Source organism: Corvus hawaiiensis, chromosome 1 (assembly GCF_020740725.1).
Source record: "Corvus hawaiiensis isolate bCorHaw1 chromosome 1, bCorHaw1.pri.cur, whole genome shotgun sequence".
NCBI lineage: Eukaryota > Metazoa > Chordata > Aves > Passeriformes > Corvidae > Corvus > Corvus hawaiiensis.
This window is the reverse complement of record NC_063213.1, coordinates 84,054,827-84,071,438: the sequence shown is the minus strand read 5'-3', so window position 1 is coordinate 84,071,438 and position 16,612 is coordinate 84,054,827. Positions and strand designations below refer to the sequence as shown.

At 38.3% G+C, this 16,612-nt stretch overlaps 1 protein-coding gene across 6 annotated transcripts in view; it reads right to left on the bottom strand.

Annotated features, from left to right (window-relative positions):
* Positions 1 to 16,612, bottom strand: part of SEMA5A (semaphorin 5A) — a 322,127-nt gene that overhangs the window by 65,043 nt on the left and 240,472 nt on the right. For all 6 annotated transcript variants that reach the window (XM_048312054.1, XM_048312077.1, XM_048312047.1 and 3 more), the window contains 3 exons: positions 13,399 to 13,580; positions 11,126 to 11,269; positions 3,274 to 3,421 (listed from right to left, as the gene is read on the bottom strand). In XM_048312054.1, the coding sequence (XP_048168011.1) occupies positions 3,274 to 3,421; positions 11,126 to 11,269; positions 13,399 to 13,580 (474 nt within the window). The remainder of the gene's footprint in view (positions 1 to 3,273; positions 3,422 to 11,125; positions 11,270 to 13,398; positions 13,581 to 16,612) is intronic.

Below are 16,612 nucleotides of genomic sequence, written 5' to 3'. Positions count from 1 at the left end.
AGTGAAAATGCCTTCACTCCTAAGTCTCTGGTCATCCATTTTCATGTATTGAGTGCACTTAAGCAAGAGACGCATCTTTAAGATATCACCATGGTTTTCTCTCTGTGGAATATTTATATGCATCAAAAGATTTATCATTATTATTTTATAAAATAAGTTGGAAATAATGGTAGGGAGCTCCAGTGAGTCCTGATAAAAAATATTCAAGTGGCTTGGCTGATACCTGCTACAAGACAGATGAAGTCAAGGAACCAACTGATGAGAAACATGCAAAAATACAAACACAGGCACTAGCTGCCTGCTGTGATATTGCAGCCTAGGAGCAATACAATCAAACTAAAAGGAAGAAACACTGTTCATTAAAAATTATGTGGTATAAATCATTAAGCGGATACAGACAATAGCCATTAATATGGTAAAAGCTGCAAAATAGGGACAGAAAAATAGATTAGGATTGGTTATATTGCAGTCTCACAGCCAGGTTGCAGATTGGAAAACAGAACAGGCAGGTTCTCCTAGGAAATTAAATCTGGTCCCCTGATACTGCTGGCAAGCACACTGTAAGACTTCCTTTCTTAAGTCTTATAAAAACTTCTGGTTTTGTTTTTTCTCTCATGATTCCCTATTGAAAACAGTTCTAAAAACAAAGAATTGGCATGGTTGAAAGGGGTCCCAAGACAGCATTTAGTCCATCCTACACCTCTGATGCATCAAAAATTTCTTTTCATTTCAGGATGAAATGAAGCCTAACATAGTTACTGTCTTCTTAAATAACACGTTCTTCAGTCCTCTACGCTTTTTTCCTTCTCCTCTTCACAGGCCACAGACACTGAACTATTCAGCTGCAACTCACGCTGCTCATATGTTGTGAAAGTTTCACAGAATTCATCCTCACTGAAGAAGGCAAACCAGAAACCTGGAGAGTCTCTTCACAGGTTAAAGCTATCATTTAATGGTTGAGAAAACCAGGCATTTTAAGTCTCTGAGTCTACTTCCAATTATGCTTTAATTCACATGCTAAATGTATGGCTCGTAACATCTTTTACTCCAGACAAAACAAACAGGAGATAGTATAGATTATTACCACTTTCACTGCAACATGTCCTGAGATTTTTCAGCTTCTCAAGTACTCAGAGATAGGATAAAAGTTTTTTGAAATAAACTAAATTCACTATTTGGAAAGATACATACCTGCCATAATAAAACAAAAAATTTGGCTGAAGCAGAAGATCATCCAACAAATAAATTTCATATTCGTGCTCCTCATTTGTAAGACTTTATTAATATAAATATTTAAACCATTCAACAATTACAAGAAGGTATAAAAGGTATTTCTGATTGCAGTTTCTTACACTAATGAAACAAACTCTGAGAAGAAATAAAGTACTTTTTTTTCCAGCTACACTTAGTGTCAAGGCCCTGCTATGGCTGCAAAGCCTCTGAGTCAAGACAGGTAACTCAAGGGTTCAATGAAAATTCAGTGAAACTTAAACTGAACACAGACTTTGTACCACAGTCCTTTGTCTTGCAAGAACACCAACATTTATAGAGGATTTCTATGCTGGTTGGCTTTTCACTGGTGCCTAAGTTTTAGCAAGATAACTACGTACTCCAAAGCTTGAAATGATCAACACAATAATTTTCTAATTAATAAAAAATCTCCAGAACATTTCCATAGCTGAACTGGTAACTATTCTGTGATGTAGCAGAGTATGTGCTAAGATGGTTAATAAATTACAACCCCCAATACCATTAATCTCTAATCAGTTATAATAAGTAATTTTTACACTAAAGGTTTTCCTACTTTCCTCACGGAACTTTCCAAGAAAATTAGAACCACATATTTTTGATTTAAGACCATGGGAAGATTCTCTGCTAAATAAAATACCGCTATATTTGAAGAACATTATTATAGGATAAATAGGAACAAATTAGAGAGAAAACCTTCATATTGTGCTCTTTTCAGTGCCAGTCAGGAAGGTTTAACAATAGATCTAGACCATATGTCTTCTTTTTTTCGTGTACCATCAGAGAGAGACAAGTATTTTGGAACACTTGGTAGAATTCTGAGTTATTAGGTTAATTCTTAAAGTTCAACTGAAATAAAACAACAAGACTGTTGGATGTTTTTAATTTAGTGAAAATGCAATTCTATCACCAGAATAAATTTCAGAAAGAGAAATATCCTGGGAAAATGCACAAAATCTTCAAGTTAGAGAAAGGTAATAAATTATCCTTTCTTTAGTATTGAATTACTGCCAATCTAACAAATAGACCACCGATAATGACAAACCTCAGAATTAAGTCTCTCTGAAATTAAGACATGAAAAAGTTGGTTTAATTGTTAAAAGAAAAAAAATTCTTCTACCTCTTCACCTACCACCTATGCTTGTTCAGATATAAGAAAAATCCCCTACATGTTTTCCCACACGCTTCTCTTAATAAATTGGGTATCCATAAAGCAATTCTACTCATTCAAATCATCCTACTGTAGCTTCAAAGCCTAACAGCTGCTAGGCTGCTGCTGTGCCAAGATCACTACTGCTGTCCAATCTCACCTCAGCACTTTCCTGGGGCTTCCATGTATTCACTGATTGGCTCCTTATGTATTCAGATGTGAAAATTAGCTTTTCTCTGTTGTACAGAACCTAGTACACTGGAGTCCTAGGCTCATAGATAGGGTTTCCATGTACTCTGGTGATAAAAATAAAAACCACCACGAACCTGCAAGGACACATCTACATCTGCACCAACCTTGCCTCAGGAAGCTTATTTCCTAGATGATAGTGTGAAAAAGCTGTATTATATATATTTCTGATTAATAAATTGTGTGGATTTCAGCACACAAAAGCAACACAGAGACAAAACAATGAGTGACTACTCATGTTAGGGATACAGCTTACAGACATACACAGATGCATTATGGGCATAGAGCATTAGTGATAGAACAGGTGGAAATGGCTTCAAGTTTTGCCAGAGGAAGTTTAGATTGGATATTAGGAAAAAATTCTTCACTGAAAGGGCTGTCAAGCACTGGAACAGACTGCCCAGAGAAGGTGCAGAGTCACCATCCCTGGAGGTATTTAAAACACATGAAGATGAGGCTCCTGGGAATATGGTTCAATGGAGGAGTTGGCAGAGCTGGGTTAATGGTTGGACTTGATAACTTTAGGGTCCTTTCAAACTTAAATGATTTTATGATTCTATGACATAGAGACATCCGTGGCATATGGCCATAGATACTTGATGAAGAGAAAGCTGAAAATTACTTACCACGCTGCAGCCAGGACAGTCAGGACCGTTTTCACATGTCCTGCGCCGTGCCTGGATCCCTCCTCCACACTGAGCAGTGCAGCGCTCCCAAGGCCCCCAGCCTGTCCAAAACACATGAGGGGGGCACAACAAGTGCTCATTGCAGTACCTGTGAGAAGAGAAACAAGGAGGTAAAGAAATCTATTTATTAGCAAGACAAGACCTCCCCCAAAACCTCCCTCATTTGCATAATTCAGATTGATGTTTGTGCAGGGAAGTATTTTATATAAAGGGTCTCTCCCTACTCATTAAGCACTGCACTAACAGTTGCCATGCTACACCGAGTGTCTAAACATTTGAGTGGGCTTTTTTTAGGTTGCAGTTTTGTGGGTGGAGCACTGGTTTGCTTTATTCAGTGACTTTATACACCCCATGCAATGCAGCCCTGCGATTGTACTGCGATCACGTAACCAAGATTAAAAACTACTTTACTAAAAGCAGTTGTGGCTATCACTCTGGGGCAATCAACCAAATGGAAGGCAAACATTCATGCAGGCAGTCTTTTATCAGTCTCCAGCTAAGAATTGATTAGGATCCATCTCTCTCGTCTTCAGATAGCTACACTTGCTTTTTGCTTTTCACAGCGTCTCTGCTTCTAGGGCAAAATAAAAGCTAAAGCAGTGATTCTAGGCACAAAGAACTGTACTTTTAAAATAATGTTATTACTTTATCTTTTAAAGAGTGTTTTTAGCTTCTATAATCTTTGAAGGATTTCTCAGTAGGCTGAAAACCAATTCAGAGGCTTAGTTGGTTCTTGAGGGAAGCACTATTGGGTTGTCATTATTGTAACAAGACATTCAGATGTGTGAAGGTCCCAGCTTCAGCTGAGTTTTTTCAATTTTTGTAGAAACCTTAGATCCCTGATTTTTTGAGTGTGCGGTACAATAATTCTAGCCATAGCATATGCTGCTTTTTAAGGAACCTCTACACAGGTCCAAAGGATTTGGGCCATCAGCAACTGTGACTGGGGGTCTCTAAGAGACCAAGCTGTTACTTAGATAAAGCAAAGATGCAGCATAGTCAGGAAACAGGCAACCCTAAAGAAATTCTCTAATATTTTATGGATGCATCTGGGTAGCTCCTGTTCCAATACTGATTGTCCTGAATGAACAAATGAATCTGTTACAGTATTTCCTCAGTTTTTACACCATTCATCCAAATTCCAATTTCTTCTTGCCCTTCTAACAAGTTTTCATCTCTTGTCACTCTTCTACAGAGAAAACTGACTTGAATACTCCAGTTATTCATTTTCTACAAAAAGAGAAATGCCAGTATGAACAGTTGTCATTTTCAACAAGAATAACCACAACGATTTTTTTGTTTGTTTTCAGAAAACCTCAGTATCTGCAAGCTCCAATTCTTCATTATCAAGGAATTTGAACATTTGGAACCTCTGTGGAGGGCAAGAAAGTAATGGTGGTGGTGTAAGTAACACACAAAACTAGATTTATTGCATATGCTGGAGCCTAAAATTCAAACTTTGTCCCTAGGTCTGGTCAACTCCATCCAAACTTAAAGATTGGTAGTGGAGTTATAGGGAAGTAACATTTAGCTTTCTGCTTCTGTATATTTAAGAAAATTATTCACAGCTTGTATTGACCTTTCCTCTGGAAATTGAGGAGAAAATGCCTGAACCCTCAATATTTATGAATCTGGTGTCAGAATTCTTCAGTGCGTGATTTGGGTACACACATTACAGTTCACATTATGCCATCATTAAAGATACATAGGAACGTTCTGTGCCTGGATATTCTTTCCCTAGAACTCCAGCTGCACACATTCTTTATCACATGCAGTCATTTATGTGAATGTGTGTGAGAGTTTCTCTCTGTGATCATTTGCTGAGAATGTGTAGTCAATAAAATATAGATGTAACATCAGCATTTATTTGGTCAAATTAGTACATACTTTGCATAATTTCAGCTCTTAATGAAGAGGAGTTAAGTTAATTTGGGACACACACACAGGCTAAAGCGTCTGCCATGAAGCTGAGAATTACCAATATTCAGCCATGCAAAAGTAAAACTAAGGAACTTGTCTTGCCTTAAAATAAAGGCATGCACAGTGTAGCTATCTACAAATGAAGTAGTCATCCGAATTTGAGCAACAGCTCATGGGAAGAAACAGCCCTGTTAAAAATATGGTTTATGCCACCCTAAAGCAAAGGTCATATAAATACACCCCTCGATGTATAGATTGATTTTCATTGGCTTTAAAGGCTACATGAGAGACAGACATCTAAGCGACCATTACTGCCAATGGAAATTTTGTCAATACAAGCTGGGGAGACTAGAATGATTGATTTGAGGAAATTAAGAAATATACAGCAGAAGGACACAAATTACTGTTCTCCACAGCCTGTATTGACTAAATTTTTACAGACCACAGTGGAAGTTCAGCCACCTGACTCACTCATAAACATTCACACTCATGAACACCTGAAGTTAGGTATGACAGATCTCAACTTCGAGAACAGTCATGCCACTGTGCAGTGTCTATGTGCCTGACCTCCCACTCTCTCACTTAAGCAGGAGACAGAAAAGAAACCTAATAACAGTGACCCTTCTCAGTAAGCACTTCAAAGGGCTGGCAATTCTGTTATCCAACACTAATTAAAGATGCAGCTGAAAAAAAGCCCTAAAATCCCTATGCAAACGACTTCAATTTAGGAAACAGGTTTTTTTAAAAAAAGTCAACAGCAGAATAGTCAATTTTTTCCTTTATCTTCAGGAAAACAAAAAAAAAAGGAAAACAAACCAAAACCCAACACAGCAATCAAGTAGAATCTTATTTTCATTTCAGCCAGCCAGCCTCTGAAAACATCAGGTACGTTTTCACAGCTAGAGACATCCCTGCAATTGATCTTTGAGAACTGTGCTACAGCATGGGGCTTTGAGCCAAGTTTCATTATATCTGTCCTTGGCTGCATTTCAAGTCACTCAGCAACCCTTTTTCCCTTTTGCTCTTTCCTCCCATCTTAATTTTGTTCTCAGGACCCACAGGGCTAACATTTTACAGTAATTCAACAAAACATGCAATGCAAGAAACTTGAATCTGTGAAACCACTGCCCTCTCCCCTAACCTAACTGCAGTGAGGTCAGAATGGAGAACAACCTAGAGAAATGTGGATTTTGTACAGCGACCCTTCACATTTCCCTCGAAATGAACCCAAGTTCAAATGCCCTAATAAAGGAATTGTCATACTGGGGGAAGGGTGAATATCCTCTGTCCAGCTGTATCCACAGCTATTAGTGCCTACAGTAAATTTTACTCCTACAATTTCAGTACAACTGTCATTACTATTCTTGTTTCTATAAAGAGCTCAACCTTTAGTAAGACATCAATTTATTCAATTTATTTCAGTGCTGCCATCCAGCACTGAGTACTACAGGCTAACTGCAGGACAGTTACAAACATGCTCTTTTTATTCCACAGAGAGATGTTATTCAAACAAATACTTCTTAATTTTGAACTATATTATACTACCATGTGTTTAAGAAAAACAAACTAATCTTCATCCCTGTCTGCCCCTTCCTATGCAATATACTGTTCTGTGGTGGGCAGTCATGATTACCAGCTGGTGATTTACTGGGATACACAGACTATACCGAGGCTGATGGGAATGCCAAATTCCTTTAATTGAAGGCAGGCACACAACATACACATGCCCTACTGGATTGAGATTGTTACACTGACAGAAATACCCATCCAAGAGACTGTGGAAGGTGGCACGTGGTCCCAGGGGCTTCTGTGGAAGAGGAGGTAGCAGAGAAAGCAAGGTGGATGGGAACAGACACGTCCCAGAAGACAAGACATCCATGGGAGTGTAGGCAAGCCAAAAGCCTTGTGGTGTTTAATCTGCCCTGCTGAAGTGGACTGGGCTTGTTCATGCTGCTCAGAAACAAGCAGTGCTACACAGAGCAGGCTCTTGACTCTCAGCAGTTCTTCTTTCTCATGGAAACAAGCCTAAAAGCTGCATGTTTGCTGAGAACTGTGTACAAAATAATGTGACAATATGTACTGCTTCTAATAGTTTTATACACCCCAAAATATCCAGGGCTTTCAAACATCTACTCCTCATCTGCAGCCAGTTTACTTTTCTAATTGCCACTTTTTTTTTCTTTCTATTCTTTCCTGTGTAATAAAAGATAAGTACATCCACTGAAAGCAAGGGATTCTCATTTTAATGTCCCTCATTTCTGCACAGATAGGAGGGTGACCAGTGGACTTAATGAGGCCATAACTACAGCATCTTCCACAGAAAGGACAAACATTCTCACTCCATGATAATGTCAAGACACAATACTACAGACTCTATAAATGAAGATCTAGAGAATTTCCAGCAGCTTCAGTGAATATTTCTTATACAGGAAAAATCAGTAATATTAAGCCCCTAAGGAATTCTTCAGGGTGTCTTCCATCTGGAGTCTTAACTACAAAATTATTTTCTGATTAGTTTTGTTACAATGTTATTTTTACTCCCTCTCCATATTCTGTCTAAATGCACATCAGCTGCACTTCTGACATACCTCTACAAGGGGAATTTGCTTTATAATACGAGTATTTGCTGCTGTCTCTCAAATGCTTTCCCCCCCTTCCCACACAGCCCTCTAGCAGCAGAGCATGTAACAGTTTAACCTACTTTCAACACTTTAAATTGGCAAATATTGCCATTGATTTCAAGGGAATGGCCAGCAAGCACAAAGCTGCCTGATACATTAGCCATGATAGGATCATGGCTTTCATGAGGTAAAACAAATATATCTTAGACAAACATTTAGCTCTTAACATATGAACAAATACTCTCAAGCTGAATGTGCATTCACATCTGGAGGTAAATTTACCTCAGATATACGCTGCCTTTTCTGTGTTTGCTTTCTATGGAGTTATGTACTGGATTTCTACTGAAATCACTGTTTGTTGAAAAGCTGTTTCAAAGTTTGGCATGTAGATGACTGTGGAAACTGAATCCTTTATTTATACCCCTGACCATGTGCAGGTGATTAGAGTATGCACGTTTACAAAGACAAATGCACACAATGTGTAAACCGAGTAATTAAAATTTTTGCTAATACTAAACATATATTAATTTTGCATATGAGCTGGGTCATTAAAAAAGTAAACTGTTAGGCTATTTATAAACATCGGTTGATTTAAATGAGAAAATCTGAGAAGTTGCTTATTGGCACTTTGGATACGAAACCAGTAAATGTTTCTCAGGAGTTACTGCACATGTAATATTTGTTCAGCCTGCCTAATTATACTGGGCTCAAAGGAACTGTTTTCATCTGGTGCAGATGTAACTCAATGAGAGTGAAACAGTGGAATAAGACTACTCTAAATGCTGGTACTCCATTGCCCTCACAGCTCAAAACTCTCTACAAGCTGGCAGAGCCATGAGGACGCTCATAAAACTCTAACGGTCCCAGCCATCTTCACCTGGGACCTCCACCCATGACAATGGGCCAAAAAGCTCTATTTAACCTGATCCTAACCCTGACCCGTGGTTTAGCTTCTTACCTGGACTTCAGACTTCTCTCATTGCCATGATGCCACCTAGGATCTAAACTCTTGGTTGGATCTGGTCACAATCTCCAGGCTTACCCTGCTCCCCTGCTGCGGGTGATGGGATGGGCCCTGGCTGGCAAATGTCCCAGGACTTTCTGCTTTTTACAGCTCTGAAAAGATTTATCCAAGTACTTGGCTTAACATTGACAAAAATCCTGGCAAACAACTGATGCCTCATTCTTCTAGCTGCTTTAAGAATTATTTGACAAAATTTCCTAACTTACCACACCCTCTGGAAAAAAAAATTGAAGTACTTAAAAAGATAATTAAAAGAATCAGGACATAACATGGATAACAAACAAAACGAGGGTAGAGGCAGGAAGGTCAGCTGTGAGCAAGCTGTGAGTGAGAAAGGTGCAGGGCTATTGGGGGTGAAGGGTCTTTCAAAGAGACAGGAAACAGTGACAGAAGAACTCTGAGAGAAAAAGGCATCCTGCAGTAAACTCACAGGCACATTCATCCCAGATTGCTTCTGAACTGGATGAAGACAGAAAGGACAAATAACCTGCAGGCTACAAAAACAAAGCAACATAAGCTTATTGTTCCTTCAGAACTGTTGCATACCAAAATTCAATCCTGCTGGGCTGCTATTATTTCAACTCATCATAAGTCAATTTCCAATTTGTAACTGCTTGTAAAGTGCACCCATTGTCTTAATGCTCCTATAATTCAGAAAGTATTTCTTATGGTTTTCTTTATTTCTGTGAAACTTCTTGTCAGAATTTTATTCCATGTTAAACTAAAATGAACAATTACTATTACCATCTATAGTCCATCACCCAAAAGTCTCTCAAAACTAAATTATTTTTTTTTCTATATTTAGTCTTGTTGTGTCCTGCCCTGGGCTGACCTCTCAGTTCAGGAAAATCAATAACTGTTATTCAGGCTGGGACAGAGCTAAATAACAGCAGATATGATTTATGTTTGGTGGTGATGGCTTTTTGGTTGGGCAACCTATTTTCAGAAAGCAGTTTACAAAATAACAAAATCCTCTCCTCTGCAATGAAACGGTAAATATTCATGGCCTTGAAACAGCAAGAAATGTTCACATGTTCTGTGATACTGATCCTTTACATTTCAGAGTTAGAAAGACCAGGTCCCTGATGATCCATTAATACATAAATCTGTGATGCAACCTTGCTTCAATGAATCTCCTAATCTGAAGAAATGCCAGAGTTGGTGTTTAATTAAATGCCTCACTGAAACTCTTCACAAAGGTTACTGAATTTAGTTTACATCCAACAGCAATATAGGATACTACATCATCCATACAGAAACACTGAAGTAAGCTGTGAGTGCATATTGGGAGGAAACGTATTCGCATACATCTCTTGGAATGGATGGCTACAGGACTCCAAATTCTCACACCAATGCTAGTCTTCTGCTATCTAGCTTTCTGGTATGCCTCTGGAAACAACATAACGCATACAAGAGTTGCAGTTTATCTGAATATATTTTAGCATGATTTAAAAATATATTTAATTCCTGTTAAAACTGTGAACAAAAAAAATTAGAGATCCATGTAGGGTCCATGTAAATTAGAGATGTAATTAGGCTGCATGTAAAATGGAATGAAAGGCCTGAACTTGACATTCTGAGCTAGTGACAAAACACTTAGTCTGGTGCCAAAGCAGTACATGGTGAAATCAAAATCTGAGCTAACTTGATCTGCTCGGGGGTTAAAAAACATATACGAACAATTAAAATGACCCACCAAGCTTGAAACCTTACTAAAGATATCTGAGTTCAAGGTGTATCCTACTTATTGAATAGAAAACAAAGCCCTTGAAACTTCCTTCCATGTTATAGAAATGCTTAATTCATTTACAAGAGAAAAAATGAACTCACAGCATCAGTAACATAGTGCTGTGAGCTTATTATATTTTGCTCTGAATTCCAGGTCTTGAGGCTGGGTGAGTTACAATCCAAACACAGTGCAATCAATTTTCAAGGAGAATCAATTTTCGGGGTCTCAAGGGACAGCAGCACATTGCTTCAGCACAATTCTCTGGCACTTCCAGGAGCTCTCAGGCGGCTTGGGAGGGATGAAGCTAAGTGAAAGATGAAAGATCTGCTGCAGACCCACAGCCTTGTTAATGGGAATACTGTACTGTACAGCAGTGAAGGTAAAGAGAGAGTGAAAGGAAAGGGAATGGGAAACCAAGGCAAATAAAGGAGAAAATGTCCTGTGGAATGCAACTGCTCAGAAGAAATTAAAACAGACAATAGAAAAAAGATAACTCACCTCTCCTCACGATTCTGTCCCACACAGACACGTCCTCCATGTCGAGGGGTTGGATTGCTGCAGGAACGCTGACGAACTTGAAAGCCTATTCCACAAGTGGTACTACAAGGTGACCAAGAAGTCCATGGTGTCCAGCCTCCATTTCTGGTAGAATAAAAAGCTCAGGCTCTGTCATCTGTTATACATAGCGAATGGCTGATTAGGTGTGACTGACAGCAGAATCTGTCCTATTAATATTTCTGTAGAAGTCATTAATACTGCATCGTGTTCCATTTCTTCTAGAATACTGAACCAAAATAAAGGTGCTCTGATATTCCATGTTCCATGCTTTGCAATCAGCAACTGCTAAAATTACCACCTTACACAAGAACTACAAAGATATGAAGATATTTAGTTGCTTTTGGTCACTTTGTTCTGGGCAAACTACACATGCAAACTCTTGTATCAATGTTCTGAAGCTAACTTTTAATTACATATTTTTTTCAGGGAGATTAAAATGTCAAACTTTGCTACCTCATCTAAAAGGAAAGTGATTAAAGCCTGGAGCAAAAGGAGGCTCAGAGGACACAGTATTGCTCTCTACAACTACCTGAAAGGAGATTGTAATGAGGTGGGGGTTGGTTTCTTCTCCCAGGGTTTTAGCAAGTGACAGAATGAGAGGAAATGGCCTCATGTTGGAGGCAGGAGAGATTTAGATTGCCTATTAGGAAAAATTCCTTCACCAAAAGGGTTGTTAAGCATTGGAGCAGGCTGTCCAGGGAAGTGGTGGAGTCACCAACCCTGGAGGTATCAAAAGACTTGCAAATGTGGTGCTTGGGGACATGGTTTAGTGATGGACTAGGCAGTGCTTATTAATGGTTGGACTCAAGCTCTTGTCCAGCCTAAATGACTCTATGACACTAAAGTAAGCGTTAAAAGGTATTAGTTCTCAATTTCAACAGGTTACTCTGATAAGATGTCAATACCTTGCTTGTAATGTAACAGAAAAGCTAACAGAGTTTACACCTTGTACCTTGCATTTGTGAACTTCCAGAAAGGACGCTCCTATCCCTCCCCAATATACCCTAGAAAAAATTTTATAGACCTAGATATTCCATATCCTGTCCTAGGCAAAAAAAAAGATGCATTTCAGCTGTTGTCAAAACCTTTAAATGGCGAGCTTGCAGTTTTTGTACTGGGAGAACACAAACAGAAATAAAGAAAAATAAAACTAAACTATAATGAGCTTTTGATGTTTCATCATAAAAGCAAAAGTTAAAATAGTGGCTCACTAATTTTAGCAGTGTTAACAGAAGATGTAAAACAGTAGTGTAGTAATGCCAAAGGTAGAATGTGAATCCAGTCCCAAATGACGTTCCAAATTCCCTTCTAAACCTGCCAGCTGTTGGTTGATTGTTCAGTAACTAACAGCATGCTTATGTTTTCTATATTCTCCTGACCTGATGTTATAAAATATATTGCTATATTTTTAATAATTTTCCTAAAATTTACTATTTTCACTTACAGAGATTGCAGTTACCTTGTGCAGAAATGTAACCAGTTTTAGTCACTATCATGACGTGATTGTGGTGTTTAAAAAAAAGACAAAAAGCAGAAAGAATCACTGAAAATAAGCAGAATGCTCCAGTATATGTTTCATCTTGCAATTAAAGTATGTATAATGTATGTGTATAATGTTTTAAACATGAACTTCTGAGGCAGTTCCAAATATGTAATGTTCTGAGTCTCTCTGAAATTATCTGCTCTCACTGATTTTCTCCGGGACTGGTTAAGTGCCTGAAGAAGACAAAAGAGTGGCTAAAGACTCCTATACAGACTGATAATAGAACTTGCTATCATGATACAACTGAAAGATACAACGAAAACATTTTTCCAGGGCAGAGTGGGGGACAACAATGGTAATGTGAGACCTCCAAAAAAAAGTAAGCCATTCTAACTTCCAGAAAAGAAAGTTGTATGAATTGCAGAACTGAGAAAAAGTATCATACTTTGGATATTATCTAACACTGATTTTTTTTTTTCTTTCAGAGCTTTTGTTAAAATTAGCTGAGCTCAACATTATTTGGCACGCAGCATTTGAAATGACTCTTTGCTCTCTGACTCACTCTCTCTGCTACAAAGTCTGAGAGAAACTTTCTAATGTCCCATTTGGCCTTTCATGCACAGAACAGGATCAGTAGATTTCAGGTGAGATTTCAAAGGGTAGATTTTATTCTGATTATGTTAAAAACTTTTAAAGCTCGAATGATAGAACCTGAAATTGTCTTGCATACCTGGAACAGTTGGCAATCTCCATGGTTGGTCCTTCACACAGCCATCCTCCACACTGAGGAGCAGGATTGTCACACACGCGTGTCCTGCAGAGGCAGGAGCCAACACTGGCGCCGTCAGTGTGGGTGCAAGGTTTCCACTGTGACCATGTTCCAAAATGTCCATCCACTGTCAGGTTCCTCATCTAGAAACAAGCACAACAGAAGAGCTTACCTGAGCTTGACAGTTCCTTCACACAACCTCTTTATTCTGCTGTGCATGAAGGTTTAGCCTTCAGCCACCAACAATAAAAGCCCCCACTTTAGAAACACGTATTTCTGCAGAGAGATGTCTTCCAGACAGCGATCTCTCCTTTACTCCTGTAGCTGCATAGTTTCCACAACTTCCAACCAATCTGAGCCACTGGATGCCACCACCATAACAATAACAGTAATCACAGCTAACTGTTACTTTTCACAACTGTGCTTGCCTACTTTTCCATTGTCTTCTGATGACAGTATTCCCTACTTCCTAAAATTTTCCTGTGAAAATGGAACCTAGATACTGACTGTAAAACCCAAGATCAAAAGGAGGAACCAGCAGAAGGTAAGTAAGAAGTGAAGAAGAAATTCTCTATGAGGATGATGAGACACTGGAACAGGTTTCCCCTGAGAAACTGTGGATACCCCATCCCTGGAAGTGTTCAAGGCCAGGTTGGATGGGTTTTGAGCAACCTGGTCTAGGGGGAGGTGTCCTTGCCCTTGGCAGGGAGATTCAAACTAGATGATCTTTATGTTCCCTTCCAGTGAAACAATTCTATGATTCTATGATACTGTAATAGTCCAGGGTAGCAAAACTGGATCCATTAAACTCAAATATCCATATGAAAACAGTTTTTTGAAGCATACACCATATAGTACCATTTCATGAAATGTGGTTTTAAATACGGCAGTCTCTAAACATTAGAGACTGTCAGACCATTCTCTGGTCTGAGAATGGTCTCGAGTCTTCTTCTGACTGGAAGGGTCAGACCATTCTCATCTAGACTGGAATGTTTCCATCAAGTAGCTGTAACACATTCAATAAGAAATCTTTATTGTCCAGCTGAAACAAAATGAGCTAATGGAAACTGCAGCATCCTACATGGCCACTGAAATTTCTAAAGAAAATGAGGGAGGACATGGAAAATTCAGCTCCCAATAAGGACAGACATATATTATTCTTTTATCAAGGTGTTAATCTTGACAAATCTGTGATCCCAAATGGAAATGATGGCCACTTTTTCACTTAAATGTTAAGGGATTTGCATTTTGTTTCCCATATTTGAACTTTCAGTCAAGACAACAGCACCAACAAGTGCAGGCTAAGTAGCATTTAAATTCACTCTTAGTAAGAATAAATATGTATCAGTTGTAGTCATGCATTTTTCATTAAATGTGTAAGAACATAACATTTTAATATTTGCTTATATATTGAAACAGGAATTACAGCAGTAGATTGTCATAACTGATCTGAAATGGTATCTCCTTTTACTATTTTTAGTATTTTAACAGTGGTGAGAGAAGTGTACATTTCACAAATACTTTGAAGACACAAGAGATTCAATTAGAACAGAAGGCATGTTTGCACTGACACTCTGGATGTTGGCTGATTCTTTCCACTGTGACAAAGATACCATAATTTCACTACTAATTACACTTCTCACAATTTATTTTTCACAAATATCACTTGTCCAAGAACATCTATGTGTATATTCTGTCAGCTACAACTTAACCATAATTCATCATTTCAAAACCTGCTGACAGCTATTTATTGAAAATAACTCACCAACTTTTGCTCATGTAGAGTTTACATTGTTGGATTTTGTAAGACAACAAGAAATACTTTTTAAGTGACAAGTAAACCCGTTCTCTTATACTGCTGGTCTAACAAATATTTATAGTCCATAAATTAACAAATCTATGTCCCCAATCTAATAATGTCAGAGATGTGAAAACGCCTTTACTGCTTTCTGTTTCTGTGCTGCATCAAAACATCTTTATTGTTGCACCTAAAATTATAAACTAAAGCTACAGTTGTCTATGGTTACCATAATATATATTAAGTGGCAGACAAGGTATACATAAAACATAGCCAAAAGTTTGAACTCAGAAAGATAAATTGATGACATATTCTCTTTCTTCATTTTTTTTCCTTGCTCCTGCAAAGATCATCCCACTGGGATCTCTGCTGTTCCCCATGACTCACCTGCTCTGTCTCTCTGTGAATATCTCCCTTTCAGCAGTGATATCAAACAATTTCCTCACACGACTGCAGGAAAGCAAAATGTACCGATGAGGGGCCTTTGCAGCCCTCACCAGAATCCATGCCCACTAACCTTTCTCAACCTGACACCTCAAGGGCAAAATCACAGTCAATCAGACCATATGGCTGTACTATCCTTGCACAGCTACACTCTGCTTTTCCTCTCTACCGCCCCGGTTTTGTCACCCTTTCCCTTCTGCAGATATCTTTAGACTGTTCCTCCCTCCTAATGTCCTCCAAATATCCATCTATGTCTCAAGTCTCTCTGCACCCACCTCATCCTCCTGCTTTGTGCCTCTGCACTCTGAATAAAGGTCACAGTTTTTAACTCTGTCATGAGATCTTTGGTTTGAGATTACTTTTTGTAGAATTTAATGAGTCTGTAGTATTTCCTGAAGCTGCTAATGAATTCAGATCCCATACTACACTTTCTCTGAGAACTGTAAAAATAAAGTCATTTCATGTTGCATAGTTTTGTTAAAAAAACAAACCATCAAACAAAAACAAATTAAAAAAAACCCAAAACCCCCCCAAAACCAAAACAAAAATCCTGAAAAATTTTCTTTTAAATTATTTTACTTTTCCTGTAAAATCTCTTAGATAATGTCAGTATATTTTTAAGTGATGGATTGCAAGTCATCCCAATGGAAAATATTTCAAAAAACAACAAAGCTTCATTACCATAAAAAATATTGGATGAATAATAGGGATTTATGACCAACCGGATGAAGATCAAAGTAGATACATGTGCATAGCATTAATTACTGTCTATATTTATGCACAATTGCTGTACTCATGCCAACTGAAACAATAACCTAAAAATCAAACTGAAAATTAAATCAAAGCAAAGTAACCAAAATAACCACATTTTTCAAAAGTGATCTCCAAAGTTCAGAGATGGTAACACAGATGCTCTTCTATCTCTCCTATTCA